The 27,493-nt window shown below is 48.4% G+C and overlaps 1 protein-coding gene across 1 annotated transcript; it reads left to right on the top strand.

Moving 5' to 3' along the window:
- Positions 1-2,556: 2,556 nt before the first annotated feature.
- LOC144121898 (uncharacterized) lies at positions 2,557-5,429 on the top strand. The gene is made up of 3 exons (XM_077655341.1): positions 2,557-2,636; positions 4,354-4,513; positions 5,011-5,429. Exons 2-3 carry the CDS (start codon positions 4,411-4,413, stop codon positions 5,427-5,429), a joined length of 522 nt encoding a protein of 173 aa, XP_077511467.1. The 5' UTR covers positions 2,557-2,636; positions 4,354-4,410.
- Positions 5,430-27,493: the final 22,064 nt, after the last annotated feature.

The following is a 27,493-nucleotide window of genomic DNA, read 5'->3' as shown; positions in this document are numbered from 1 at the left end:
TCTCAAGAACCATGCAGAAAATTCTGGGCAGAGCTGTGGAGCAAACATAAAATTTCATTTACCGCATCATCCCTGATACTAGTTTGTCTCCCCTTTATTTATGGTGCCATGCTCTGATTTTCGATTGCAAGCCAACACCCGCATTTCGTATTTTCAAATTTGAAAACAATAGGTCGACTTGCAAGCGTGTAAATGCAGTATGAAGTCTAGGGTTCGACGGAATCCCGTCTGGCGGGGAAAATTCATACTGATGAAGAAAACATACACTCGCCAAGGTTCAAAGAAAATAAGAATGAATTGACGTTTCGGCGCCCGTACGGGTGCCTTGATCACAAAGAAGCGAAGGACGGGCAGGTGAGCTATATATGGGCAGTTTTTTGAAGGGTGCGCAAGTATATCTCTGGGAGATTGCCACGGGTCCGGTTAATCGTGTTTGGCGTGGACTGAATGCACAATGATTCTATGAGAAGGCGTTTTGGTAATGATTTTTCCTTTGCAATTACACGTGCTGCGTCCCAGTCGATGGTATGGCCAGTTTCTTGATGATGTTGCGCCAAAGCGTTTGAGATAGATTTTCCTTTGGCGACGTCATTTTGGTGCTGTTTGAGCCTTGTCTTGAATTTGCCTGTTTCTCCGATATAGGAAGCGTCGCAATCATGACAGGGGATCTTGTAGATCACGCCTGGAAAGGTATCGATGTCAAGAGGATCCTTGACTCGCAAGAGTCGTTGCCGAAGTTTGCACGACGGGACGTGGGCCACATGAATGTTATAATCTGAAAAGATGCGAGCAAGGTTCTCACTCACACCGTGGGCATACGGAATCGGCACCCGCTTCTTTGCGCATGCGTCAGTTCGGATAGTCGGAGCAGAGGCGCGTCGTTCCTGCGATCGTAGTATTTGGGCTGGGTAACCGTTCCGTATCAGGTCTTGCCTGACCTGTTTCACTTCTGCTGCTCTGCGCTTAGGACTTGAGCATATCCTAAATGCGCGGTTGAACAGAGACGCCGCGACTGAGCGCTTGTGCCCGATGGGACGAGATGACTGAAAGTTTAGGTACCTTCCGGTGTGAGTGGGTTTACGATAGACGGTGGTTTGCAGAGAATGCGGTGAGCGTTCCACGAGGACGTCGAGGAAAGCGATGTGGCCATCCACTTCCTCCTCTAGGGTGAACTGAATGCTTTGCTGGAACGTGTTGAGGTGCGCTAGAAACCTGTGTACGTCTGGCCGGTTGATGACAGAGAAGCAGTCATCGACATAGCGTACAAAAAACTGCGGTGGGGGGTCGAATGAGGCAAGTGCTGCGGATTCTATTGATTCTAAGGCAAGGTTAGCACATACTACAGAAACTGAGGCACCCATGGCTGTTCCGAAAGTCTGTCTGTAGAAGTTCTTGTTGACGGTGAAATAAGTATTCGAGAGGCAGAATTTTAGTAGTCGGCAGAGGTCGTCGGCTTCAATCGGGGTTCGTTCAGGCAAAATCGTGTCTTTGTTCAGGGCTTTCTTGCAACAGTCCACCGCAAAATCCACAGGCACAGATGTGAACAGAGACTTCACATCGAAAGAAGCCATTACTTGGGTGTCGTCAATGGGCACATTCTTCAGCTTCTCGACGAAGTCGCTTGCATTCCGGACGTGCGTGGCGGTTTTTCCCGCTAGAGGGGCCAGCACCCGGTGAAGGTAGCCAGAGAGCTTGTTCAACGGGGACCGTGTAAAGTCCACAATTGGACGGAGCGGTGTGCCCTCCTTGTGCACTTTTGGTACGCCGTAGATGGCAGGAGCGGCGCCATTGTGACACAATAGCTTGTTGTAGATATATTGACCGTCGGACGGGGGGACGTATTTGAATACATCAGTGAGAAGCTTCTGAAGTTCAGCTTCTAACTTTCTGGTCGGGTCCCGGTTTATCTTTGTATAGGTATTTTTGTCCTCCAAAAGTGCCGACATCTTTTTGATATATTCAGTCCGATCTAGCACCACAGTGGCGTTCCCCTTGTCGGCCGGAAGGATCACGACTGCCTCATTCTTTTGTAATCTTTTGAGGGCTTCCTTTTCAGGGCGTGGGAGTGCGCTGTCATTACCAAAACGCCTTCTCATAGAATCATTGTGCATTCAATCCACGCCAAACACGATTAACCGGACCCGTGGCAATCTCCCAGAGATATACCTGCGCACCCTTAAAAAAACTGCCCATATATAGCTCACCTGCCCGTCCGTCGCTTCTTTGTGATCAAGGCACCCGTACGGGCGCCGAAACGTCAATTCGTTCTTATTTTCTTTGAACCTTGGCGAGTGTATGTTTTCTTCATCAGTAAATGCAGTATATTGCTCATATTGCGTCCTTGAGGTGTAAATATATACATCTGCTGTGAAAGCCTGCCCTCACTGGAAACCTTGCTCGTTTCAGCGACAATGCTCAAGGTGCTGCGGCTGCTGCTAGAAATACGGCAGCAGCAGCGGGAAATCCTGCAGAGGCTGAGCCGGCTGGAGCAAGCTCAGCAAGAGCCGAGGACACGGTCAGCGTCTCCTCCCGTGAGCTCCCTCCCGCCACTGTGCCCTCAGCTGCCAGCCTTCACTATTGAAGATTTTGAGGTGGCAGAAGCTGCTGTCAGAGATGACAGAGTAGCAGCTGCCCTGGTAATTTAATTTTTCATTCAATGTTTTATTACAGTAGTCTGTTGGGTGCTTAATGTAGTTGAGATATTTATTGAAAAATCTGAGCCCCAGAAGTAGATGCTTGCCATGCCTAAGCCATAATCATGCTGTTCTTGTATAAGTTTTCAGCTAATATAGTGGGAATGGATGAATTTTGAAAAGTCCGCACATAGTAGGGTTACTGTGACATTGTTTCTGTTTTATTACACAGAAAATTCCAGAAACAGTCGCGCCCACTTATACCGAACATGACAGTTGCATAGATTACTTTATACTAAGTCTAATTTCTGTATTACAGTGAAAAATCCAAACTCCCTTACAGAATTAACATTTGTTTCTTTTTGATTTGAAATAAGTGCCTTAATTGTTTTTGCTTCTTCTACATTCGAAATGAATGCATTGTTTCTGTTCCTTCTAAAATCGGATTGAACGTTTCTTCAAAATAGACCCTATTTAATGCACTTTCTAAGCTCCCAAGCGCAGTCGTGTGCTCCTTATCAAGATCCTTGGCGATAAGCTGACTGCAGGCACTATGCAATTAATCCCCATTGCCGCTTTCACGGCAGCTAATGGTAGGTCAGGCCTGTTTTCATTAGCTTCCTACTAGTTCAGTGCTTGTAGTTCACATGGCATATTCGTTTAAAAGCATCAACTAGGGTTCATGACCTCTGCAACAAAGCACACAAGATGGTACAAAGGAAAGAAATTAACACGGACAGCACAGCTGTATTGGGGTATATAGCACAATTTCAGCTGATGGAAAAGGTGCGAAGGAAACAGGGTGAGAATTAACAAGAGTAATTAACATTTTGATTGGTAATTATATGCTGTCATTGACATATAGCACATGCTTGGCCACATGAGCAAGTTCTTCACTGATACTGATGGGGTACTAAGGCAAGGTTTACCTGCTTGGATATATGAGGGTGCAACTCTGATGATTCAGACGAAAATCTCTGTTACCTTGAAGTTTGAATTACAGAGTACTGTATCTGTGCTGCTAACAATGCTTTCAAGAGATATTTTAAGGCTGTCTTGATTTATTTAATCACAGGACTATGTTATGCTCTACTATACTATTTGTGGCACATTCCATCAAAGTATTGAGCCTCATGAAGCTAGTGTAGTGTAATGTTAAGTCTATTTTTTGGTATATATTTTGTTCACAAAGTATGGCTGAGTTAAGGTGGCACACAAATTATTTTAATTATTGGTTTGAGACGATTGACTGGGAGTGCTGTTTCGGAGCTAATTTTTTACATTATTCGTTGTTTTCCAATTAAGGAGACAGCTTTGATCAGCCTTTTGCCTGGCTATTGCTTTTTATGCCTTTCATTAATTGAAGTGCAGTACTCCACTCCAACCAGGACAGTTTTAAGAACCATAGATGCTAATTTTAGTGCATATTTTCCCTGTAGTGATGCATAAGACATGAATCACCGTGGAGTATTCTCTTACGAGTGCTAAACAATTTATTATTGAACTTCTTGATGCTGTTACGGTGGTCAAAATGTAAGAAGTGTTTCACATGAGGTGTAAAAAAACCACTATAATTGCTGCTGTGTTGTAGCAGGTATACTACGATTACTTTCGAAGTCACACCGTTGTCTTTGCTATTGCGTTCTACAAGTTAAGTGGTTATAGAATGTGATTTTTCATGTGAAATGGCCGTTGGGCAACTGCAAATTTTTGCTTTCAGAAGAAGCAGCTTCTCCGCCTAGGCGGGAACAATTTAAAGGAGGTGGCGGCGAATGTGATGGGTGCTGTGATGGGGGTGGCTGTGCAGAGACTATTCAGCCTGCGGGGGAGAAAAGGAAAACGGCCATTCGTTGGCACAAAGCTGTGCAGGGTGGCAACAGGTATACCTGATTTTGAATTGCTGTAGCTTTTCATTTAGAAATATTGAGATTCCTGCTTTTAAACATGTACAACTTTTTCCAAGCTATTTTCTTGCTGTATCTTGCTGTATCTTACTGTAATTTTTTATAACAGCTGATGAATATTCTGTTGATGTGTTTATGTGATTAGTTTGGGGGTCTTAGTCATAAAACTCCATAAAGAAGCAGCAGATGCCCTCAATCAAACCAATCATTTCCATTTGTCATATTGTAATCCGTTGTCATGAACTTCCCTGCAATGGCCGCTTTGACGTTGACTGCAGTGTCTTCATGATAGCTCATTTTTTTTGCATTTCACTACTGTACAGTACTTGTGTTGTTTGTTGGGATACCTTGCGTGTCAGTAACGTGTGGTTTTTCTGTGTCAAATCATGAACTTGGATTTCCATATGCTTGCAGGAAGTGTATCGTTTTAAAAGTTGCATTTCTTGGTCTTAATGCACACTCACCTTGCACAGATGCCATCTGCGAGAGGCAGGGTGTCGACATCCTGGCAGCACAGGGTTTCATTGGCAGGTGGCTGCCCGGTGCGTGCGACCGAGGGGGCGGCCGAAAGAGGCGCTATGCACAAGCTTTCGAGCCTCCTGAGTCTCACGCTCAAGCTCCACCTGTTAACCCCTGTGCTGGGTCAGCACCCTGCCCAGGCGCGCCCTCAGCCTCCTGCCCTGCAACCCCTCCAGGCATGGCCATCCTGTCCCCCTCAGGGGTCCACCCAAGCTCTGCCCCCCCCACAGCCTCCTCCTCACGCCCAGCCACCGTCCACCCAAGCTCTGCCCCTTCCCCTGCCCCCCCCCCCACAGCCTCTTCCTCACGCCCAGCCACCCCACGTAGCACCCTTGCCACATGGGTCATTGCCCCACGGGCACATGAAAAATAAAAAAAACATTTTTCTAAAATTCCTGTTTGCTTGTTTCATTTGGTAGCTGCTGGACATTAAGTAAAAATTGTGCATGAAATATTGTTTGCAAATCAAAATACATATGCAATGAATATACTGCATGCAGTTTTGAAATTTTAATGGGAGTTCGAACCAATTGCATATACAGCTAGAAGTCGCACGGTATTGAAAACCACGGAGGGGACCTCTAAATGCATGCGATAATTCTGCACTGGTCTCGGAAAATACTGGAAATGCCTAGAGGTAGCCAAGATATGCCGGTATACGAAAGGCCACTATCCGGCCATATTGGGGCCACTATTCGGCCATATTGGGGCCACTATTCGGCCATATTGGAGCCACTATTCGGCCATATTAGAGCCACTATTCGGCCATATTGGGCCCTATATTGGCAGTGATGTTTGGGCCATTCTTGGCATTCAGGTTGGCTGAACATCAGCCCAATCTTGGCGGGAATGTTCTGCCATGCTTGGAAAGAGTTGCGATTTGCCTAAATGCCAACGAAGGGCCGATATTCGCGCCAATTTTCGCCAATGATATGCCAACGGTGGCCCGTTATTGGCGTGCTGCTTGGGATGTAGGAATATGTTAGAGATGTTATCAGGCCCTGGTGCTTTCTTAGTGTCCAGATTTAGTAAAAGGTTTAACACTCCTGGTTCAGTTACCGTTAGTGGTTCGATTGTCACGCCTGTGCTAGAGTTCATTCCTGGTAGCTCTCCGTTATCCGTTGTGAAGATGGAGCAAAAGTAGTTATTTAAAGTAGTTGCTGCACTTCTGTCATCCTCCGGCGATTCCTGTCTTTCACCTTGTTTTTTAGGGTTTATATAACGCCAGAATTTTTGGCGAGAATTTTTCAGAAGATTAGGAAGTGTTTGTGTAAAATAATATGTCTTGGCCCTTTTCATTTTTGATTTCAAATCATCAACAGCGGAAATAAGGTTTAGAACTATTTGTTGTGACGGATGGTCTTTCTGTCTCATTCTGAGTTGTCGAACTTTTCTTTTTGCGTGGATTACGGTTCGAGTTATCCAGGGGTTATGTTTGCGGGTCCTTTTAGTTCTCAATGGTACGTAGTTAGTGACACAGTATGACACAACTGATTTAAATTTATGCCATAGGGATTCGATGGGATGGAAGGATGAGAGTTCGAGTGATAGTGTATCAATGATGCCTGTATCATCGGCTCTGCTGTAATTTTTATACATTATTGTTGATCGTGAAGAAGGTAGAGAACCATTATATGGGATAGCACAATAGACCAGTTTGTGGTCTGACAGGCCGGCTGAAACTTCGAATTTTGCCTCATGGATAGGCAAATGATTACTAAGAAATACTAGGTCTAAAATGTTTGAGCTAGATCCTTGTATCCTCGTAGGCTCGTTTTTTATCTGGGTTAGATCGAAAGAAAGCATGATATCAAAAAGAACATCGGCACAAGGTGAACGATGGTGTAGTGTGTGCCAGTTAATGTCAGGTAGATTGAAGTCGCCCAGTAATATCACCTTGTTTCCCTTCACATGCTGCTGCATATACGCGTACAAAGATTGCATTGTAATCAGATCGGAAGAAGGACAGCGATAGATGCATCCCACAGTGATGGTAGTATCTACAAGGCAAAGTTTACAAAAAACTGCTTCAACTCCTTCAACGTCCGGCAAGGTAATGAACGGTATTTCTTTTTTTATCAACAAAGCAACGCCCCCGCCTCGTGTTGGCCGATCTTTGCGAATAATGACGTAGTTTGGGGGAGTTATTTCAAAGTCTTTGATGTCTTTGGTTCGCCAAGTTTCTGTTATGGCGATGAATTCTGCCTCAAAGTTTAATATTATCGATTCGAGGGGATCAAGCTTGTTAATTATATTCGAGCGTTAACATTAACGAAGGTTATTTTGGACACTGGGGGCGGCGTGGACGCAGGTTGCGCGTATCGGGGTTCTGGTTTTTTGGTTTATTAGAAGTGGATACTATGGGAGACACCGCATTTTTTTCTTCATCCCAAAAATAAAGGCGACTGTTGATCTTTAGTTTGTCATAAACCAAAGCCACTTTATCACCAGAGTCCTTCTTTGGTTTCCCATATTCCCATAACTTCCGCCTAATGTCTCGAATACGGGGTGAAAAATCTTCGCTGATGACGTAGTCGCTCCCCTTAAGTTTGTGACAGCTTCGCAAAATTTTTGTTTTCTCTCGGAAATCTAACAGCTTTAAAATTATTGGCCTTGTTTTGTTTACCTCCGGTTTGCCTAATCGATGGATCCGTTCGATTGAGACCTCATCTAACTTTAAAGTATCCTTAATGACGTTTTCGTTCACTGCCTGTTCCAGGATTCGGAGTTTTCTTTTTCATCTTCTGTCATACCATACACGATGAGGTAAGATCTTCTGGATCGATTTTCTAGGTCATCTATTCTTAACTCCAGGGATGACACTTGTTTTTGTAGGCTAGCGACTTGTTTAGTGCAGGCTGATACATTATTTTCAAGGCATGTTAGACGTTCTAGCTTTTCATCGATCGACGTCAGTCGTTCTTCTTTTATAGACGTTATGTCGACAGCGATTTGTTTTAGCTGTTCTGAAAGTTCCGACATCCCGGGCCCGGGATTTGTCTCGACATCACCGGCAAGCAATAGCAACTTTGCAAGGTACACTATGTCATACAAAGCATCCAGAAGTACCGCAGGGCACGGCAGCACGACAAGACCGCGCTCGCTAGAGCGAAAACATTTTCCAAAACGTCTTCTTACCTGCACGTAGAAGACAAACGGATGAGCCATCTGCGTGTAAGCCCTGTTGCCGTGCCCTTTGGAATGCGGTGGCGCGTTGGCGGGTTTTATCCTCGGGAAGGGGGTGGCGCTGCGCCGAACGGCTTGAAGAATTCACTTTCGCTGGAAGTAGACGATGATGGGGTCCCATCCGCAGGTTCCAGGATAGGAAGCGGCAAAATGCTGGCGTTCTGTAGCACATGCGCGTGGTGAATCACGAAAGGCCGGTGGAACTCTTGTCCCGCTGGTATCAGCAGCAGGCTGGCGACGATCAGCACGTAGAAGACAAACGGATGAGCCATCTGCGTATAAGCCATGCTGCCGTGCCCTTTTAGTAAATAGAGAAATGTAAATAGAGAAACTAAATGTGAGGAACAAATCACGTGGGAATCCCGTAACAAGCAGGCGACCATTGACGACAGCCTCATGTCGCAGGGGATCTATAGAAGTCAAAGAGAGTCAAAAGAGAGAGAGAAGTCAAAAGTGAACGAAAAATTAAATGGCTAACAAATAGAGCTAACAGTGGCCGGAATATAGGAAGCTATAGAGAAACGCCCCATAGAGAAGTGGGATTATAAACAGTTAGAACTACTCATTTGTACCAAATAAAACAAGCAAAAGGATTAAACCGCTTGAGAAGAAAGTGGAGGCCACGAAGTTGGTGGAATAAGGAAATTAGAGAGGCCATCGAAGAACGACGGTGTGCTTCAAGGGACCTTAGAGAAGAAAAGAGGGCGCAGTTAACTGAAGAAGAAATAGGCCAAAAATGTGAATCTTATCGACAAAAGAAACAGCAGGTGCAGGTCCTCGTCCTGGCTAAACTAAAGCAGTCCAGAGATCTGTGGCTGGCTGAAGTTCGGGATGGAACTAAAGGGGGGCCAATAAAATTCTGCAACCAAATAATCTAGCTATTTAAAATGAATCAAAGAAAGCAGGAACAGGTCCAAGATACCGAGGTAAAATGTTTACGAGAGAGATGACGCTGTAAACTACAGTCAGTTATAGCTGAGTCAATTAGGAATGACGACAGGGTAATTTCCCTAAATGAGGGAGCAATACAGGACAGCACAAGAGAAAACAACATAGAACGGACAGAAAAAAGGCGAAAGCCAATATTCCAAAATACACCAGAGGAATAGACAAAATTGCAATCAAGCGGATTAATTGACTTGGCTCGAGAGGCAAGGAAACGATTATGAAAGCATTGGAGGTAGTCATAGCATAATTGGTTTTGGGGAAGCAAACGGCGCAGTAGCTGTCTCATATCATTGGACACCTAACCACACCGAAAGGGAAGAGATAATGGAGAGAGTGAAAGAAGAATGGAAGAAAAAGGTGCCGAATTGGAGGGCTCCGGAATAATTTCGACCACCTGGTGATCTTTAACGTGCACTGATATCGCACAGCACACGGGCGCCTTTGCGTTTTGTCTCCATAAAAACGCAGCCGCCGCGGTCGGGTTCCAACCCGGGAACTCCGGATCAATATTCGAGCACGCTAACCACAGAGTCACCACGGCGGGTCATAAAAAGTAAGCAAATTCCGCCCAGCTGGAAACAATGTGTAATTTGATTTATAAAGAGAAAGACGTTAAGATGAACATAAAATCTGTCCGACCGATTACGATAACATCCGTGATATACAGACTGGCGAGGCAGGCGGCGAACTAGAATTGCAGTCATGGGTAGAAAGCAATAGAATACTCGGAAACTTCAGAACGGGTTCAGAAGGGTTACGCGCCTAAATGATAGCCTGTTCCTGTTTACCCAATGCGATGAAATAGCTAAGGCGGAAAACTTAGCTGTGTATTTAGCCATCCTGGACGTAAGCGGCGCATAAGACAACGTCAGCAGGGAAGTCGTGTGGAACATATTAAATGACGAATTTATTGGTCATGAAGTAACTGATTTTCTACAGGAAATATATCGATTAAATAAAGTTGAAATGACATGAAAAGGACTAAAGAGTATGACAACTGTCCAGGTACACGAAGTATTAATGCAAGGTTGTCCTCTATCACCGCTTCTCTTGATGCTTCATATGATAAATATGAAAAGAAGTCTACAAGGAAGCAATATAGATTCCAATCTGTCGTACTGATTAGGCGGAAAGCTCTTTGAGCAACGTCTACCGGGCTTAATGTTCGGACGATCTTGTACTCTTAGTAGATAGCCAGGAAGATTTTAAAACTCTGTCTAATTGCTGTGCAGACGAAGGAGACTGTAGGGTTCGGCGCGCTGTCGCATCTTTTTGTACACGTGTTGCGAATATTCCGCGAGAGGGCAGTGACATAGGCTGTGCGTCCGGTTTTGTTTTATTTTGTTTTGCTTTGGTGCACGCCGTTAGAAGAGGACGCATACCTTTTTGGTTAGTCTCCCCATTCATCCTTGCGGTTTCCTTCGCCGCTCCGGACGGCGGGGCTGTCTGCCGGCCTCGACCTTGGACCCCTGTCCCCTTGGCGAAGGATTGCGAGACCACCTAGGGAGGAACTCAGGGGGTAAGGGAAAACGCTGACATCAGTTCTGAGCTTTCCTATTCGTCAAAACTGATGAGCCGCAGTTAGCAGTTTATTTTTACGTGTGGAAAGGGGCGCGGGCATCTTCGGGGTCTACCAACGAAGGGAGCCGCGCCCGTGTGCTTTTGTCTCTAGCTACTCCTAGCGGGCAGGCGCTCGGTCTGGCCGACTGCGGAGGGAGTGACCGTTGAGAGCTGGTGCGAGGCGCGTCAGTTTGACTGTTGGGACGCGGTGTCCCTCGCCTCTGTGCAGGCGGTCGGCTAGGCCGGCCGCGGATATTTGTGGCCGTATACTGACTTTTGTTTGTACCCATCTGTAAATACCCTGTATAAATTTCGTTTCTCACTAAGTCGCTTCGCCTGCAAGTCATATCACCGAGAAGCCTTCAAGCGGTGCATCCAGTTTCTGGAAATCACCGGACCAATACCACCGGCAAACTTTTACTGGCGCAGTCGACAGGATTGGTGCTCTGCAGCGGCCCCGAGGAAAGGACGAATACATCCACGGAGAGAACGACGAAGTTTGGCATCCAAGGCGAGATACCGAAAGAACGACAGGCTTCGGGGGTACGAAGGTGCGAACCGCATCCGGCGTGAAACGCCGAAGACAAGGCCTTCAACAGACACAGAGTGGTATCCCTGAGCAACGGCGGCAGTTGGAAGATTCAAGCGGACACGGCTTTCTGCGGATCGGACAGGGGCGCTTTGGGACTCCAGCGAGGGCGACACCTTGGTGAGAGGCCCCGCCGCTGCGGCTGATCATCGCGACAAGTGAGCGCCGTTGCTGAGGAAGTAAGCGAGCTCCTGGTGACGGGCTTCGGAGGCTGTTGGGAGCGAAGAGAGGCGACATCCTGGTGCGAAGCCTCCGGAGCTGTTAGAGTCGAAGAGGGGACGCCAGCCGAGGAGTGTCTTGGACGAAGACTGGTGCAAATCTGCGGAGCATCGAGGAGGCAACAAGAGGCCTCCGAGGAAGAGAGTGCTGCAGCCGTAGGAAAGGATGAGGCGGCATCTGACTGAGAGGTTCGGAGAGGTCGCAGGAACTATGGGCAGCGAAGCGACGGCAGAGTGAGTCCCCCTTCCCATTTGCTTGCCTCCGTTGCGCTCGAGCCGCAGGGTTAGAGAGCAACGGGTGTGATGGCCGCATTCAGGTGTTCTAGTGGGCAATACGCCAGGTGCGCCTTATGGTCCAGGCTGTATGAGGTCAGCCTGGAATCCCTCGAGCGCGAACTAGCAATGGCCATATAAGAGTACAAGGAGATGAAGGAATCTCTCCAGAAAGAGCGATGTGCGCAGCAGGAGGTGGTACCGCTAGAGCGAGGTCAGAGCCGATCACTCCTCCGGGTAGAGGAGACGGCAACGAATCGTTGAGCAGTGTAACAGAGGATGTGGTTAGTTGCTGCAGCTTGAAGCCGGTAGGGATCGAAAGCGCTTCGAGCGAAGTGCAAGTCCCGGCAAACAATGTAGAGATTGCTGGCGCGGAGTTGCCGGATGGTGGTCAGTCAGCAATCCAGGTTGAAAGAGAACAGCGGTCCCTGCCTGCTGGCTTGGAGATGAGCCCCGTGGAGGGGAAGGCCGATAAAACCCATCCGGTGGGCGACGCACGTGAGGGCATGACGGACTTTTGCGCTGAACCTCATGATCATGAGGAAAAGGGCGGCTCGCCAGACACAGGCGTCCAGTGTGAACTTTCTTGGCACATCGACATGGAAGCGGTGCGTCGGGGGTGCTTCACTAATGACGCGGATGAAACATCGAGCTCAGCAGTAGCGGCGTCGCTTGAGGCGAAGGTGTCGCAGCTGATCTGAGCTGATTCTGAGACAGCGGACACGGGTACAAGCAATGCTACATTGGAGAGATTGCCATATGGCAGATCAGCTGGTGTGGACAGTGTCTTCGTCCTTTACCGTGAACAGAGCACGGAAATACGTCAAAAGTTTGCGACGCACGCCAGATCACGGTACGATCTTGGCGTGCCTTTGCTTAGCAGCCCGAGGGACTGGCGTCCAGCGTAAAGAAGCTACAGCAGTTCAGCACGCAAAGCATGAACGCCTCAGAAAACATGGCTCTGTCCATAGTGAAGGCGCGTGGCCTGAGTGCGCTGACCGCCAACGAGGGTCGTAAGTTGGATAGACAGCATCGCAAACGGAATGTAACTGCGCTGACCGCCTGTGCCGCACCGATATTCGGTCGTAGACGGCGGGTGCGAGTGTTCGACCCGGGAGGACGCCGTTGAATCGTAGGCTGCGTTGGCCTTGCCCACTCTACCTTTAACAGGCCTCGCCATGTCCCAACAAGGACCCGTGCGCTGGTATGCAACATGGCTAGCCATGGTAGCACGTCTCGAGATGAATCAAAAGGATCGAGTAAGCGCGGATGCAGTAGGAGGGTGTGTGGGATCCAGAGTTGGCAGGACTCAGTGTTCAGGGAGTACAGACATGGACATGACCGAATGTTCTTGGGCGGTAGTTATGCTGATTTTACCTTGTGGGCTTCAGTGATTACGGACAGTTTGATATAAACTGCTCGGAACTGTCTGTGTTTGCATATTACAGATGTTTGAGTGCCCCGAAAATGATGTGCTGTCTTAGTTACAAGATTGAGAGTATTTCTCATTGGCACTGTCATTAGCATTGTCATTAGCATTGTCCTCGGGATGGGTGTGAGTGTGTGACGAAGGGTCGCAGCATGCGGACTCGCACGCTCCGGTTGCTTGCCGAGCCCTTTTTGTTGTTTGTTGCCTCGGCTTATCTCTGAATAGATTAGCCAAGTCTTGAGGGGAAGGTGTAGGGTTCGGCGCGCTGTCGCATCTTTTTGTACATGTGTTGCGAATATTCTGCGAGCGGCAAACTTTTACTAAGACAGTCTAGGTTTCAGTTTTAGCGCAACTAAGTCAGGTGTGATGATTTTAAATGATACAACTAATGAGGCGCTTACAATACAAGGTCATGAAATACCTCAAGTGACCGAATGCAAATATCTCGATATATGGGTAAACGAAGGGCAGATGTGCACAGAAACGCACGAACAGTCTCTTATAGCAAGAGGGCGAAGAGATGCCGGGATAATGAAACACATGGCATTGTGGGGGTACAACATATATGAAGTACTGAGAGGTATTTGGAAAGGAATAATGGTGACGGGGCTTACAATCGGGATTGCGGTTCTGTGCTTAAGAGCAGGAGTTCAGTCGAGATTAGAGGTAAATCAGAGAGCTGTTGGTAGAGTAGCACTAGGGGCTTACGGGAAAACCAGAAACGAGGCAGTACAGGGGCATATGGGCAGGACATCGTTAGAAGCCCGGAAAACTCTGAGTAAAATACTATTTGAAGAACGGCTCAGGAAATTGCCCGATAACAGGAGGGCACCTAAGGTATTGAAATAATTACACAGAAAGAGCGTTGACTCACAATGGCCGAAAAGAACTAGGAAGCTAACCAGTAATTATGCCAGACATGAGGACGTTGATGTGCGAGTGTACACTCATCGTATTGGACAATTTATGACTCTTCCTTAATTATATTCAACGCAACCTTAATTTGGTTGAAGTTAAAGTCAAACGGAATCCCGCAATGGTACAAGATGTGAATAGAAGAAGCCTACCGAAAGTAAGGTGACGAAAAAACGTTCCGGTTTGTTCGCAATGAGGCAAAGCCTAGTAGAGCCGCTTTTTATATACGGTACATGAATGAACCCAGGCATCTTGAATAGATTAGAGGCAAATTTCCGTCATTGCGATTAAGAGCACGGGATGTTGTCTGAATAGTAGAAAATTCGAGACATAGCACCATGATTTATTGCCCCTTTCTTGTGCAAGCACGTCTGCCTGCACAAAAAACCCTCACCTTTTGGTCGGCGTCATTCCGTTTCTTCTCAACGTTAATTTAGTTTGGTCATTAGGACTTTTTCAGCGCAAGGGTGCTTGTATTGGATCATGTGTGTCGCCTGTACCACAAAATACCATCTTGGCGAGTGCAGGTCGTGTCGTTTAGAAGATGAGAAAGTCCACTGAGGGTCTAACTAGGCGGCCGGTTATTTGCCTATGTTTAATGAGAACCCTAACAGGATGCACACGGGTTGTGCGAAAGAAGTTTATGCATTTTTAAACACCTTGGGAGAGCTCTCACTCTCATTTAAGAATTAGCAGATTATACGAAATTGCAGCTTTTAGTTATAAACATTGCCTTAACGTCAGATTCCGGCTCATATTGCATCTATCCCGACCCCGCATGAATCTGTACTTCCAAAGACAGTAAAAAGGCCATCACCTCAGTCTATTTCCATAGGGAAGTCTTGCCCACATCTGTTGCAGGGCGCCGCCGCTCTGGCTCAGTGGTTATGGCACTCAGATACTGGCCCGAACGACGCGGATTCGATCCGGGCCGCGGCGGTCGAGTTTAGATGAATTCGAAATTGCAGAGACCCGTGTACTGCGCTATGTCAGTGCGCGTTAAAGAACTTCATGTGCTCCTTTCAGGAGCCCTTCACTGCGGTGTCCCTCACTGTTGTAACTGTGCGTCGCTGCCGCCATTCGATGGCCTAATCATAGATGATCAGACATTCGATGGCCTAATCATAGATGATCAGACTTGATCCAGTCGATGAAAACTTAACTCACTGTATGTATCTAAAGATTAAGTACAAAGGATCGGTAGCCAACAACTGCCCATCACTCGGAACGCTCGAGCAGTCAGCGGAGCTAGCTGCTCGTCGTTCGGCGTCCGGAGTACAACTAACATCACCCCCCGCTGTTCAAGGCCCCCTCTAACCACGGCAGCTTTGGGAGGCGCCGGCGCTAGCGCTCATACAATGAACTTCTGTTTTGGGTGGGCCGGCAAGGCTATTAACTGATTTCTTCGGAAGATCAGAGTCCGAGCCACCCCTCCCCCTTTTGCCTGTCACTCTCCGTGGGAAGCACGGCCAGAAGGAAGGTGCAGTGAGGCATACAAAATGCGTGTCCCTGCCGAGGGAGTAGCTGTTGCGAAATATTGAAGCTCAACACTACGGACGTCTAGTTGTAGGGAGGGCTTTTTGCAATAAATGTTTTCTGAAACAAGAGACGCATAATTTTGGTTCGTTATTATCAGCATCGCGGTCTATGTCTTTGTAGACTCAGACATAACTATGGACGAAAAAGATGTTGCTATAGCCGCGGCATCTTCCGCCGAAACCTGAAGCACATGAGCTGCGGCTAGCGGGAAGAAAAGGACAGGGAGTGAGAGAAAAAAGGGGGGAGAAATAGTGTGAAAGAATAGTGGTAGCTAGGGTGTAATATACACTAGGCACAAATACAGAATAACTATTGATACGAGATGTTTTAGTTTTCTTGAGTACATTCAGCACAGGAAGGTAAAGCGCGGATCATTGCAGTAGTTGATACGAGCGTTAGGAACCTTAGGGCCTGACTGTTCGTTGTATTGCCTGCGTTGAAAGCTGAGTCGGTTTAGCATTGAAACTCAGGCACGTACTCCCCTTGTCAGGAGAGATCACAATAGTGACGCTGCTTTTTCTTCCTCCGCCGTTCCGCTAGAAGACAGAGTATGCTGTTTTGCGGATGAAAATTACCGTCGCGTGTTAGCGCGCCTATTTTCTAAATATAGCACATGTTGGGAGCAGAGTTGGTCAAATGTTTCAACTTCCTCCCATCATAGTAAGGGAGTAATTACTCATTGGCGTTCACCCGAGCGCAGCCATACAACTACAAAGGAAAGCCGTACAGTTTTCTCAGAATACTTCGCAGTTAAAGAAAAAAAACCCGACGAGGACGATTTTTTTAACTGCGAAGTTTTCTGAGAAAGCTGTGTAGCTTACCTGTTTAGCTGTATGGCTGCGCCCGGGTGGACGGCAATGAGTAATTACTCCCTTTTTATGACGGGAGGAAGTTGAAACTTTTCGGACTGCAGCAGCAGTCGCCAGGTTCATCATATTAGACACTTTGAAAGTATAAGACTGATACAGGCATGCTGTGGGGTGTCTTTTTTTCGCAAGTAACATTAAACGCTCCTGGCAATGCCAGGTTTAGGCTGCTCAATGCCTTGCCGACATACTGTTGAGGATGCCCTATTTGACACGGCCACACTGAAAAGCAGAACTGGGCTCCCAAGCAGCACAAGAAATTGGCCCAACATTGGAGCCGTATTGGCAAAGGCTGGCCCTACAAAAGACCAGGATGGGTCCATCCTGTTGCAATATTGAGCCGACGACCTGTGCTGCTTGGGCTAGTATTTACAATCGTTTCATTTCGTTTTCGGTTCAATTGACCATGACGCATAACGTGACGAAAGCAGCAGCGGGTAGAGAATCAGATGACCAGTCACTGACATGGCTGGTCTGGTCGCAGCGCCACCGCATCCAGTGCAGCTGAGTACAGAGATCGCCATTTCGTCGTACAACCACCACACAGTTCCTCTGCCGAGACAGGATGGGCGCCGATACAGCGTCTCAGTCGCGTAAAACCGGTTGTCTTTCTCATGCATTATTCGGACATGAATATGAAATGCGTCTGTGCAAAGAATAAGCATCATGGAGGTGTTTCTGCCCTGACAAGCGTGACGCCTAATCCCACCGCCTACGTCGCCGGGACTAGCGGTTAACGACAGAGGACCAAATAAATGAAAAACGAAATTAAACGTTACAAAATTAGGCGCCTGGTTGTGATTGTAATCACCACTCGTGTCCTCGCTCAGCTGGGCATAGCAGGAGAGACACGTGAGCAAAATGCACTTCTTGGCGATGCGAGTGGCGTTGCGTGTAGAGGCCACGCACGCGTGCACGTTGTGCAACAGAACCGCAGGGTGCAGCCTGGCGTCGTTCTGGGGTCAAGGATATAAGCGTGTAGTGTTCCCCGAAGCCCCGACACTTACCAAGAACGATGACTGCTGTGGTGAACGGTGAACGCAGTCGTTTCGTTCCTGCTGCAACTTCGGGGCTAAAAAAAAAACGCTGTTCAGGTTCGCTTCTGAAGCTCCACAACAAGTGCCCCACCTTCCGAGACGGCGTCACCGACGAGATCCGGCAACACTTGACTGAAGGAAGGAAACTGAAACTTTATACAGGAATTCACATATTTACAACAGAATAAACGGCAAGCATGATTACATGGAACTGGCCGAGAGAAAATCTTCCCTCCTTGGCATCGCCGATATGCAAGTGGTCTAAATCTAGCTCAGAACCCTTTTTCCAAACTCCGGTGCCCGGTTTTAAAGGCCTAGGAGCCTGGCCCATCCCTTGCATCACACAATCTCAATAAACTAACACAGTATTGGTTTACAAGCTGCATTGAACGCCTGCCAGTTTCGGCAAGGTTCTCAACCCTCTTCCTAAAACACACATCACGAAAAGAACATCAAATTTGCTATAAGAAAATGGAATTCCGGGAATGGACCCTCGAAACGATTGGCCAGTCAGGTTTATGTGCCATGCCCCATACTTCCATAGTATTACTCACTGTCTCCGTCAGAAGAAGAAAAGCAAAAACAACCACACAACCGTGCCCGCACGTGCAATCGGTTTTGTCGAAGCTCGTCAGCGCTGACGCCGTTCAGCAATCAGAGCTGGCATCGGACTCCGGCGGCGTGCTTCCGCTGTGTGTGACTCTCCGCTCGGTCCCGACTTTCCCAGGCGAATGAGCGTTCTCGTGAGCATACGCAACTTAGGTTCAACACCGATACTCTTTCGTTGGGGTTGTTTCAAATCTGGCAGCCGCGGTCCATCCGTCATTCCCAATGATCCCCTCCTTGCCAAGAATACAACTTTTCAAGATCTTCCCACGAGATGCCCTTCGCAAGGTCACGTCCGATGTCTGCCAAGAGGAGGCGGCTTCCAGCGTAAAACATTGCGAGGACAAAAGCGCCCGGCCGTCGCTGTCAGGGTTGCTTGACCCCAAGACGGGCGCTCCTCTACAGCGCACTCCGCAGCCGTCCGTCATCGAGGGGGGGGGGGGGGGGTTCAAAGGGGGGGCTGTCGCGGGGAGGCGCCGAGACCGGGCAACTGGTCCCAATAACTCCGCGGATCATCCGATTCCGTAGACGCCTTTACCATGATTCTATTAGGGGCCCAAATGGCACCTGTAGAATTATAACACAACAGGGGTTCGTTTTCGCCCGCAACCGCTCTGAGGGTGACCTAAATAGTGCAGGCGCTACTGCAAAGACATCGCAACGCTGCAAACACATCGCTACAGTGCAAACACAGGTACACCGCACCTTTGGTAGTTCGCATGCAGAAAACCAGCAATGAAAAAATAGGGCAAACAGCACGACCGTTCCGCGTTCCACCAAACACTGTTCGCAAAGTCGGCACTATTTCTTCACTGTCTGGAACACTTGTGGCCTGCCCCGTCCAACTCTGTTCCCCTGCGCGTGTCCGAGACTGTGCCGCATTTGGGCACACCACTCCTTGGATATTTTTTAATTAGAGGCTAATTTAGCGAGTGGCAGTGGGAAACACTGCGGTATTAACGGTCCTGGGGTCGTACCCAAACCAGGTAGCCAAAATGCGCAAAACCTTGTTCCAGGGAACACTCGGGAATGCTATCCCTACTGCCAATGGCGGCATTACACATTTTTGACCCGCGTATAAGTCCCTGTCGCTTAGCGTGATTAACCCGTCCGGTGCGGCATCTCCTCACATCGCACCTTGCTTCCGGTTTCACGCAGTTGCATGTATTAGCTCGGCAAGATTCACGTGCCTGTCTTTTCACCACTCCGCTGTCTCTGCTTACCTTTCTCTTGTGCCGGACTGAGCTAGTTTGGTTCCTCTGAGCATTCTTTGGTGGCTCACATGCCCGTTCTGGTTCGATAGGTTCTACCATTTCCCTGCATGCCGCCGCTTCAGAGCGCTTAGGTATGTCGCTTGGCGAGCAGGCCACAACAGCTGATTCCTCAGCACTGACTCACCCGAGAACCTGGACGATGTCCGGTCTGTTCTCGAGCGCCTCTGCCTCGGACTCATTACGTTCGCAAGTGCATCGCCGTTCGTTTTCGCCGACTATGTACTCCGTTCGGCCCCCTGTGGAAGCAATCTTCACACCGCCCAATTTTTTTCTGTGGGAATTCTGGTTCAGGGTCGGCATGCCTTTCAGAACGCAGTTGCCTATTTTGTCCGCCGCCCGCAACGGTATCTGTGGTGCATAGCTGACCTCACCCACTACCGGTCTTGCGCCCGAACTTTCTTCAGTCTCCGCGGTAAGCGCCAAGGTTGCTTGTCTTATCTCGCCGCTCTCGATCGTTGCGATATTTGCGCTAGAGCTGCATTCTGCGAGAAAGCACTTCTACGATGCGTCGCTGCTGCCACAATAAGGCCTGTCAGTCGCTAAATTTATGCTGTCATCTTTATTTGCGCTCGATCCGCAGATGTCATTTTTTTTCATCCAGCATAAGTGGCTGAACTTCTGCGTGCGTGTCCGATGCTGTAGCACCCACAGGCTGAACTCGCCCCGATGACTGCTTAAGCTATTCCAGCAGGCCCTCGAGCCTCATGCGACGCGCTGCTTTCATTTCCCGCTCTAAGTGTTTGAGCCTCAACCTCTCCTGAATATCTGGCTTTTTCTGCGCCTGTTCGGCCTCGGTCCACCTGTGACGCGCTTCACTCATTTCGCGCTGTAACTTTTTGAGCGTCAGTGTCTCCTCATAATCTGGCTTTTTGCAACTGCCGACCTCCCTCCACCATGCCCAGCTCTCCATTGCTTCTCGTGTCGCCTAGCTCAGACACACGAGCAGGGACAAAAAGAAAGGCGGTGTAGAATCATTGGCACCATGCGTTGGGTTTCATGGTCCGTTGCCGTCGATCTTCTCGTCTCCAGTCACTAGCCTCCTTGCAAATGAGGATACTGGAGACCACCGCCAGGTATTGTGACACGCCGGTGCACCCCCTATAATGAGATGCACCACCTGGCGTCCGACATTCGTCGCTGCCACTTCCGTTCTGTTACTGCCGGCTTCCTCACCAAACAGCTTCTCCCGACTGTCCGCAACCTTGCGCTGCTGGATCACCCTTGGAGTCTGTGCTGCTGGTTTCCTTGGAAGCTGCAGAGCCCTGTCTCCAGCCCTTGGTCCTTCTCAGCCGCCGATGCTTGACCCGTTGCCGGAACGTCGTCTCTTCCACCTTTGCTATATCCTGATAACAAAAGGACCCCTGTCGACTGCGCCAGTTAAGATTCGTTTCTTCGGACTCCACATTAGATGTCCTACCGTCCAGGACGGCGTCACAGACGAGCTCTGGAAACACTTGACTGAAGGAAGGAAACAAACTTTATACAGGAAGTCACATATTTACAACAGAAATAATGGCAAGCATAATTACATGGAACTGGCTAAGGGAAAATCTTCCCTCCTTGGCATCGCCGAAGATGCAAGGGGTCTAAATCTAGCTCAGATCTCTTTTTCCAGGCTCCCGGGCCCGGTTTTAAAGCAAGGAGCCTGGCCCATCCCTTACAACACCCAATAAAAACAAACTAACACACATGATTGGTTTACAAACTGCATGGCACGCCTGCCAGTTTCGGCAAGGTTCTAAACCCTCTTCCTAAAACACATAGCATGTAAAGAACATCAAAATTCCTGTAAGAAAATGGAATTCCGGGACTGGACCCTCGAAATGATTGGCCCACCAGGTTTATGTGCCATGTCCCATATTTCCATAGTATTACTCCAACTGCCTCTCTCAGAAGAAGAAAAGCAAAAACAACCACACAACCGTGCCCGCACATGCAATCGGTTTCGTCAAAGGTCCTAAACCCTGGCGTCGTTCCGCAATTAGAGTTTTCATCGGACTCCAGCGTGGTGCTTCCGGTGTGTGCGACTGTCCGCTCGGTCCCGACTTTCCCAGGGGGATTAGCGTTCTCGTGAGCATACGCTGCTAAGCTTCAACACCAACACTCGTTCGTTGGGGTTGTTCAAATCTGGCCGCCGCGGTCTAATTGACATTCCCATTGCTCCCCTCCTTGCCAAGACTATTAGTTTTCAAGATCTTCCCACGAGATACCCTTCGCAAGGTCGCGTCGCGTCCTCCGGTGTCTGTCATGACGAGGGGGCTTCCAGCGTAAAACAGTGCGAGGACAAAAGCGCGCGGCCGTCGCTGTAAGGGGTGCTTGAACCCAAGACGAACACTCCTCTTCAGAGAGCTGTGCCGCCGTCCATCACCGAGGGGGGGGGGGGGTCCAAAGGGGGGCTGCCGCGGAGAGGCGCCGAGACCGGGCCACTGGTCCCAATGACTCTGCGGATCATCCGATCCCTTACAAACTCCGTTTATTTAATGTTAAAGTAGAGAACATCTGCTAGAGGATATTTTCGCCGCCATCTACGATATATAGTCACCAAAGCAGAACCAGACTCCAGGATTTCTAAGCCAGCATTTTCCTGCTAGTAACACGTTAAAAATAAGACAAAATACTTCTTGCTAACATGCAGGTGCTGGTTTCTAAAACGCACAGGTGCTGCCAAAATATTACGGAGCCACGCTTCGGCGTTTGAAATTTTCTCACGCGCTCCGCCACCAAGATATCAAGGTTTCATGAGTGCACGTTGTTGGGCGAGTCGGTCGTACATACTTAAAGAAGGGAATTTGGACGACAAGATAGTTCTTAGAGTTTTTAGATACGTGGACGATTATTTGGTGATTTTTAAGAAGCAGCCCGGTTTGACGCACACGGTTACCGTGCAAGAGACCTTATCTGTCTTTAAACGACACGGGAGGGGTCTAACCTTCACCCACGAATTACCTGAACAAGATAGATTGCAGTTTTTAGATATTAACATCACTTTAACACCAGATCACACGTGTTGGATATACTCACCACGAGCCCGGAAAGACCTGTTGCCATTTGAGTCTGCTCATTCTAAGACGGTTAAACGCGCCATTGTTATGCTGTGCCTGAAGGAAGCCCTGCAGAAATCATGTGTTCACCTGGTAAAGGACAGCCTCAACAATCAGATTGGCAGGTTACAGAAAGCTGGTTTTCCCGTTTCCGTTGTGGTTGCTGTGGCAGAGAAGCTTCTGCAAAGCTTGAAACTTAGAACACCTCAAGAAGGTGGCGGTCAACCGAAGACCAGACCGGCGGTTGTCCCCTATATTCATAGGGTGTCCCACAACCTTAAGAATGTAGCCAATCGCTACGGTGTGCCGGTGGTATTTTCTGCCCCGCGAAAGTTGGCCTCTTTGTGCCCCCGGATTGTCTCCGGCGAGGAATGCGTGCGAGACTGCACGAAACGTCACGCCACCCAGTTTGTCAGGTGTTCTGTCGGGGCTGTGTATGAAATTCCCCTGACATGTGGAAAAGTTTACATCGGCCAGACGGGCCGTTGTATAAATGAACGACTAAGGGAACACAAGCTTTCTATGGTTAACGGAAAAGGGTCAAATTTGCCCTTACATTGCGGCGCATGCCCTTTGGCTACGCCTGATAAAGCATGCCAGCCTTTGCTGGCTAGAACAAAAATCTTAAGGCGCAGTCGTAACCAGGTAGCACGTGAACTCGCAGAGGCTTTTTTCATTGATAAGTCCGGTGATGAATGCGTAAGCGATTCTAGTATCAATTTGTATAAGAAAGAGAAAACGTTCCTGGCATGTGCGCTTAGGCAATGATTGGATAAGAATCTAGGTGTACATATATTTGTGTTCCTTCTGAATAAAATCAGTCGCGAGTTTGCGCCCGTCCTTGTCTTTTCTCGTCCATGTCTTTTTTAGCGCAATTCCCTTCTTTAAGCAAGGTTTCATGGTTCAGACACGTATTCACTTTCGACATGTGCCAACATACACAACAACTATGACAAGCGTGACAAGAGTCTGAACCCCGAAGGGTCCTCCGTAACATTATGGCCGGGATTCTACATAGCTCTACGGGACTGTGTATACATTAATAACCAGAATAAAGTTATTCCGCGTTTATTTCAGTCACATTAGACGCCACTCTCGCAGGAGCACACTTACGTTTATTCTGTAGAAATATCCAGGCCTCATTGTACTAGAACCAGTGCGAACTCCTCTCGTGGAACCCGAGACAAGCAAGCCACATTCTTTGCGCGAGTGACTCATATTTAGCGTGGGTCTCTAAAGAATGGCTGCACTTAACAAACATGCTCCTACAAATTCATAGAAAAGCACATTTGGGATTCAGGGATGAGTCTTCATTGTATTTGCTTATATGTCAAGTCTAAATCTTGCTTGGAAGGCGAGCACAAATGCGTGATTAAGTACTTTCAGCAGCAAAGTTCGCGGGACGCGTGTTTTCGGGGGAAAAAAATGGTAGCTCCGCCTCGCTACCCACTCGCGCAGTACTGTACCCAACTAATAGAGCATGTACGTCACCTCATCACCTCATGCGCCGAGATATGTTTTTTTTTCCGCACACTCGTGTCCCACAAACTTTTGCGGCCAATTGTAATTGTCATACTAATAATAACTAAAGAAAGTAGCTGCTCATAGCCAGGTTTTAAAAGAAATACCTGACAATAAATAATCCAGGAGACCGAAAACAATCATGAAAAATTACATCAGTGAACCTGCAGATGTTCCCGTGGGGACTGAAAAATTATGTCCAATGGAATTGTTTTAATACAAAAAGACGGAAATGACATGGGAAGAATTTAAAAACTTGCCGATGGTCAACACACAGAACTATACATCGTTCGCTATTTGCAATGCGAAGAGTTCGCCCCGGCTAACTTGCAACTGAAATGCGTATTGGCGTCCCCATTCCACATAAAGAATCGCATATTCACCGGGAGTAGAGGAGTACTGTTCAAAAAGAAACGAAGGCACCATCTAGGAAATAATTTTCACCACATCTATAATCAAATAGTGTTATCCATGAAATGTGAACGGGGCGATATGCTGGTTTGAAATCATAGGATATATAACATAAGGTACAGGCTCTCGGCACCGGCCTGGAAACATTAAGGCAAAAACTAAGCTTGAGGCATAAAGCGCCTGAGCTTCTTAAGAACCATACCATGTGCGTGAATTACGCTGAATTTCGTTACCAGTACATATTACACGCGATCGCTAGGAGCTTTGTCTTCATCCAAGTGGTCAGAGTGGCAGCGTTGAAACAGGCATAGGTGTAACCTTGCGGGCCACTCCGGAGAAGTGCCGCCCACACGAATGAAAGGTGCGGCTCACCTGCGCACAGCGGGCGCCGACGAACGCGAGCTTCGTGCGCAGCAGAAGCAGCCCTGGCCAGTTCTGGTCCTTCTCGATGCATGCGGACAGCTCCTCGGGGCAAAGGCAGCCCACCACGCCTCCAAGCGCGATGTTCCTGCGGAATCTTGGGATGGCCGCTGTCAAGGACACTAGGAGACGAGTTCAAGATAGCCGTCCTGTGGTGCTAGGTTCAGGAAACGGCTCTGCGGAGTTCTGTAAGCGCTGCTCGAGCGTGTCCAGCACTGCGCGTACCAGAATAAGGTCTTCATTTTCTTCGCCAATTTTTCTTCAAGCCCAAGTTGCATCGCTGATATTTGAACGGGGCTGCTAGAAACTTGAATCATTTCGAAGACAGAAGCATGTTCTGTAGGATAAGATAGGACAGAATAAACATCATTGCTCTAATTTCTATACACTTCCGAGTTCAACGGTCGTCTTCATCGTGCGATATACTCGCCCTCTTCCGCGGGTCTATTCCAGGGCCTCATTGGATCTCGCAGCTTTCACAGCGTGTTGTACCAGCCTTCGTTGGAAGGCTGGATTGTGGCTGGAAAGCGCTTCCTCCCACTACTCCCGACACGGTTCTTTCTGATTATGGAAAGTATAATTGTCCTTGCACTCCCACGTTGCGTGATACTCCCTGGGTCTGCCTCCGCATTTGGGTCACGTGTCCCTGTACTGAGTGTAAGAAAGGGCCATTTCTCGTACAGAAGTTTTTTTCCGCGAGTGTCGTTCCGTGCAGCGATTCCGTGCAGCGAGCGTTCTTTTGAGTCCACGTGTGTGCGTTTGGTGCGGGGGCGTCCGTGGCGCCACCCACCGTTATGCGAAAAGACCAATAAGCGCCCGCTTCGTTAGCTAATTGGTGTAGTCGTTAGGGCTTTGGGCAATGACCCTGCCACCCAAAGGAGAGCTGCGCGACGGCTCCTTTCAAGTGAGCACGTGCATGTGTACCCGTGAGTGTGTGCGTGTCTGTGTGTCTGTGGGTGTGTGTGTGTGTGTGTGTGTGTGTGCGCTTCCAGTGCACTGAAGTGTGCGGTATACCCTGCGGCGCTGGCAGGCGACTCAGCCAAGTGACGGACGATAAGGGACGCCAGTGTGTGTGCGATGCTCAACGGTGTGAGTGGGCAAAAGGTGTGCGAATTTTCGAGCATGTATTTTTTCGTGTAAAAAAGTTTTTTAAATATATCCTTTTGTATTTCCTTCGCGTGAGGGTTTAATAGTTTCATTTCTTCAGCGCGTATTTGCCACATTAAATTTATCTTAAAGAGACTATGCAATAAATTATTTGAGATTACGTAAAGCACATGAGAGATAGGCATTTCATCACTCGTCATTCAACGCCAGAATTTTTAACGTAGCATCAATAACAACGAAGTTATACACGATTAAAAATTACGCTACCCCTCTCCCCCCTCAACTCGTACACGTGGGGCACCCGACAAAAACAGAGAAAAGAGCTCTGGAACTGGGCCCCGCCCATGAATACGTCATCCGCTGACGTTCCTTGTTCAACTTCCGGTTGTCGCTCCTAGAACCCTTGCAGCAGCATCGGTGGCGGGATTGCGGTGCGCGTCGGGTGTCTTTGCTGGTCGTCTGTGGTAGCTAGCAGTAATGGACCCGGACCTCGAGGCGTGACCACTCGCTCTTACGGCCGCGATGGGCATCGAGCCCTATGCGTTCACGCCGTACCGGATGAGCGCTAGGGACGACAGTAGCGACTGGACGAGCCACTGCGAGTGGCTCCGAAACTCCCGACAGAAGGAGGCGGCAGAGGAAAATTGAAATCATATGGGCGAAGGCAATGCCCTGGCTCGCGTTTGCACGGGAGGGTCGCGCGGCGGCACGAGCAGATGATTTTCACGGCTACCGGAAGTGTGCCCGTGAGGTCGTGGCTGCCGTGGCTCCAGCGAATAACAGCTTGTGGTAGCCTGGCGACGTCACGGGTACAGTGACGTCTTTTTTCACGATTTGAGTTTCAAAATCGGTCACTACGAGCACTCCAATCAGCCCACGACTTTAAAAAAACACGGTTTTTAAAAATTCATAATAAGTTGCCGGCTCAGTTCCGAAGACTCATACTTGGTGTGAATGCTTCTTATCATCATTTAAAAGCATTGAAAACATCTACAAGCGACTTTTTATTCATTGCATAGTCCCTTTAAGCGTGGTTTCTAACATGGGTTGAATACATCTTATTTAATATAGAAAGATTAGCTAGGGTTTCTGTTTGGAGCGTTCTCCATATGACCACCTCTTCCTCAGTCTTCCTGATAGCCTCTTCCTTAGCTAGGGTGCTGTTCCGGAGATCTTTTCCTTAACCCCCAGTAGTACTTGGTGATTTCTGAGAAGGTGAGCATTATGTTTTCTGAGGCCCCCTCCGACATGAATGGATGAGAGGCCCGGTTCGCTTAAGCTCGAGCAGGCTCATCGGCCCTGAAGTTGCCCCATACTTCCGCATGTCTAGGTACCCAGAAAATAACATGCCTTGCCTGGTCCTTTTTTGGAGCCACTTGTGCTAGGACCTGTCTTGCAAATTTACCTATCCTTCCTTTCATATAGTTCCTGCACGCCTCTTTCTAGTCCGTTTGAATGGTTTAAGGTTTTCCGATCCGGTTGCCTTCGGCGATTGCT

The sequence above is a fragment of the Amblyomma americanum genome, chromosome 1 (genome assembly GCF_052857255.1).
Source record: "Amblyomma americanum isolate KBUSLIRL-KWMA chromosome 1, ASM5285725v1, whole genome shotgun sequence".
In the NCBI taxonomy this organism is placed as follows: Eukaryota; Metazoa; Arthropoda; class Arachnida; order Ixodida; family Ixodidae; genus Amblyomma; species Amblyomma americanum.
Note: the sequence above shows the minus strand (reverse complement) of the source record. Positions and strands in the feature narration are given on the sequence as shown.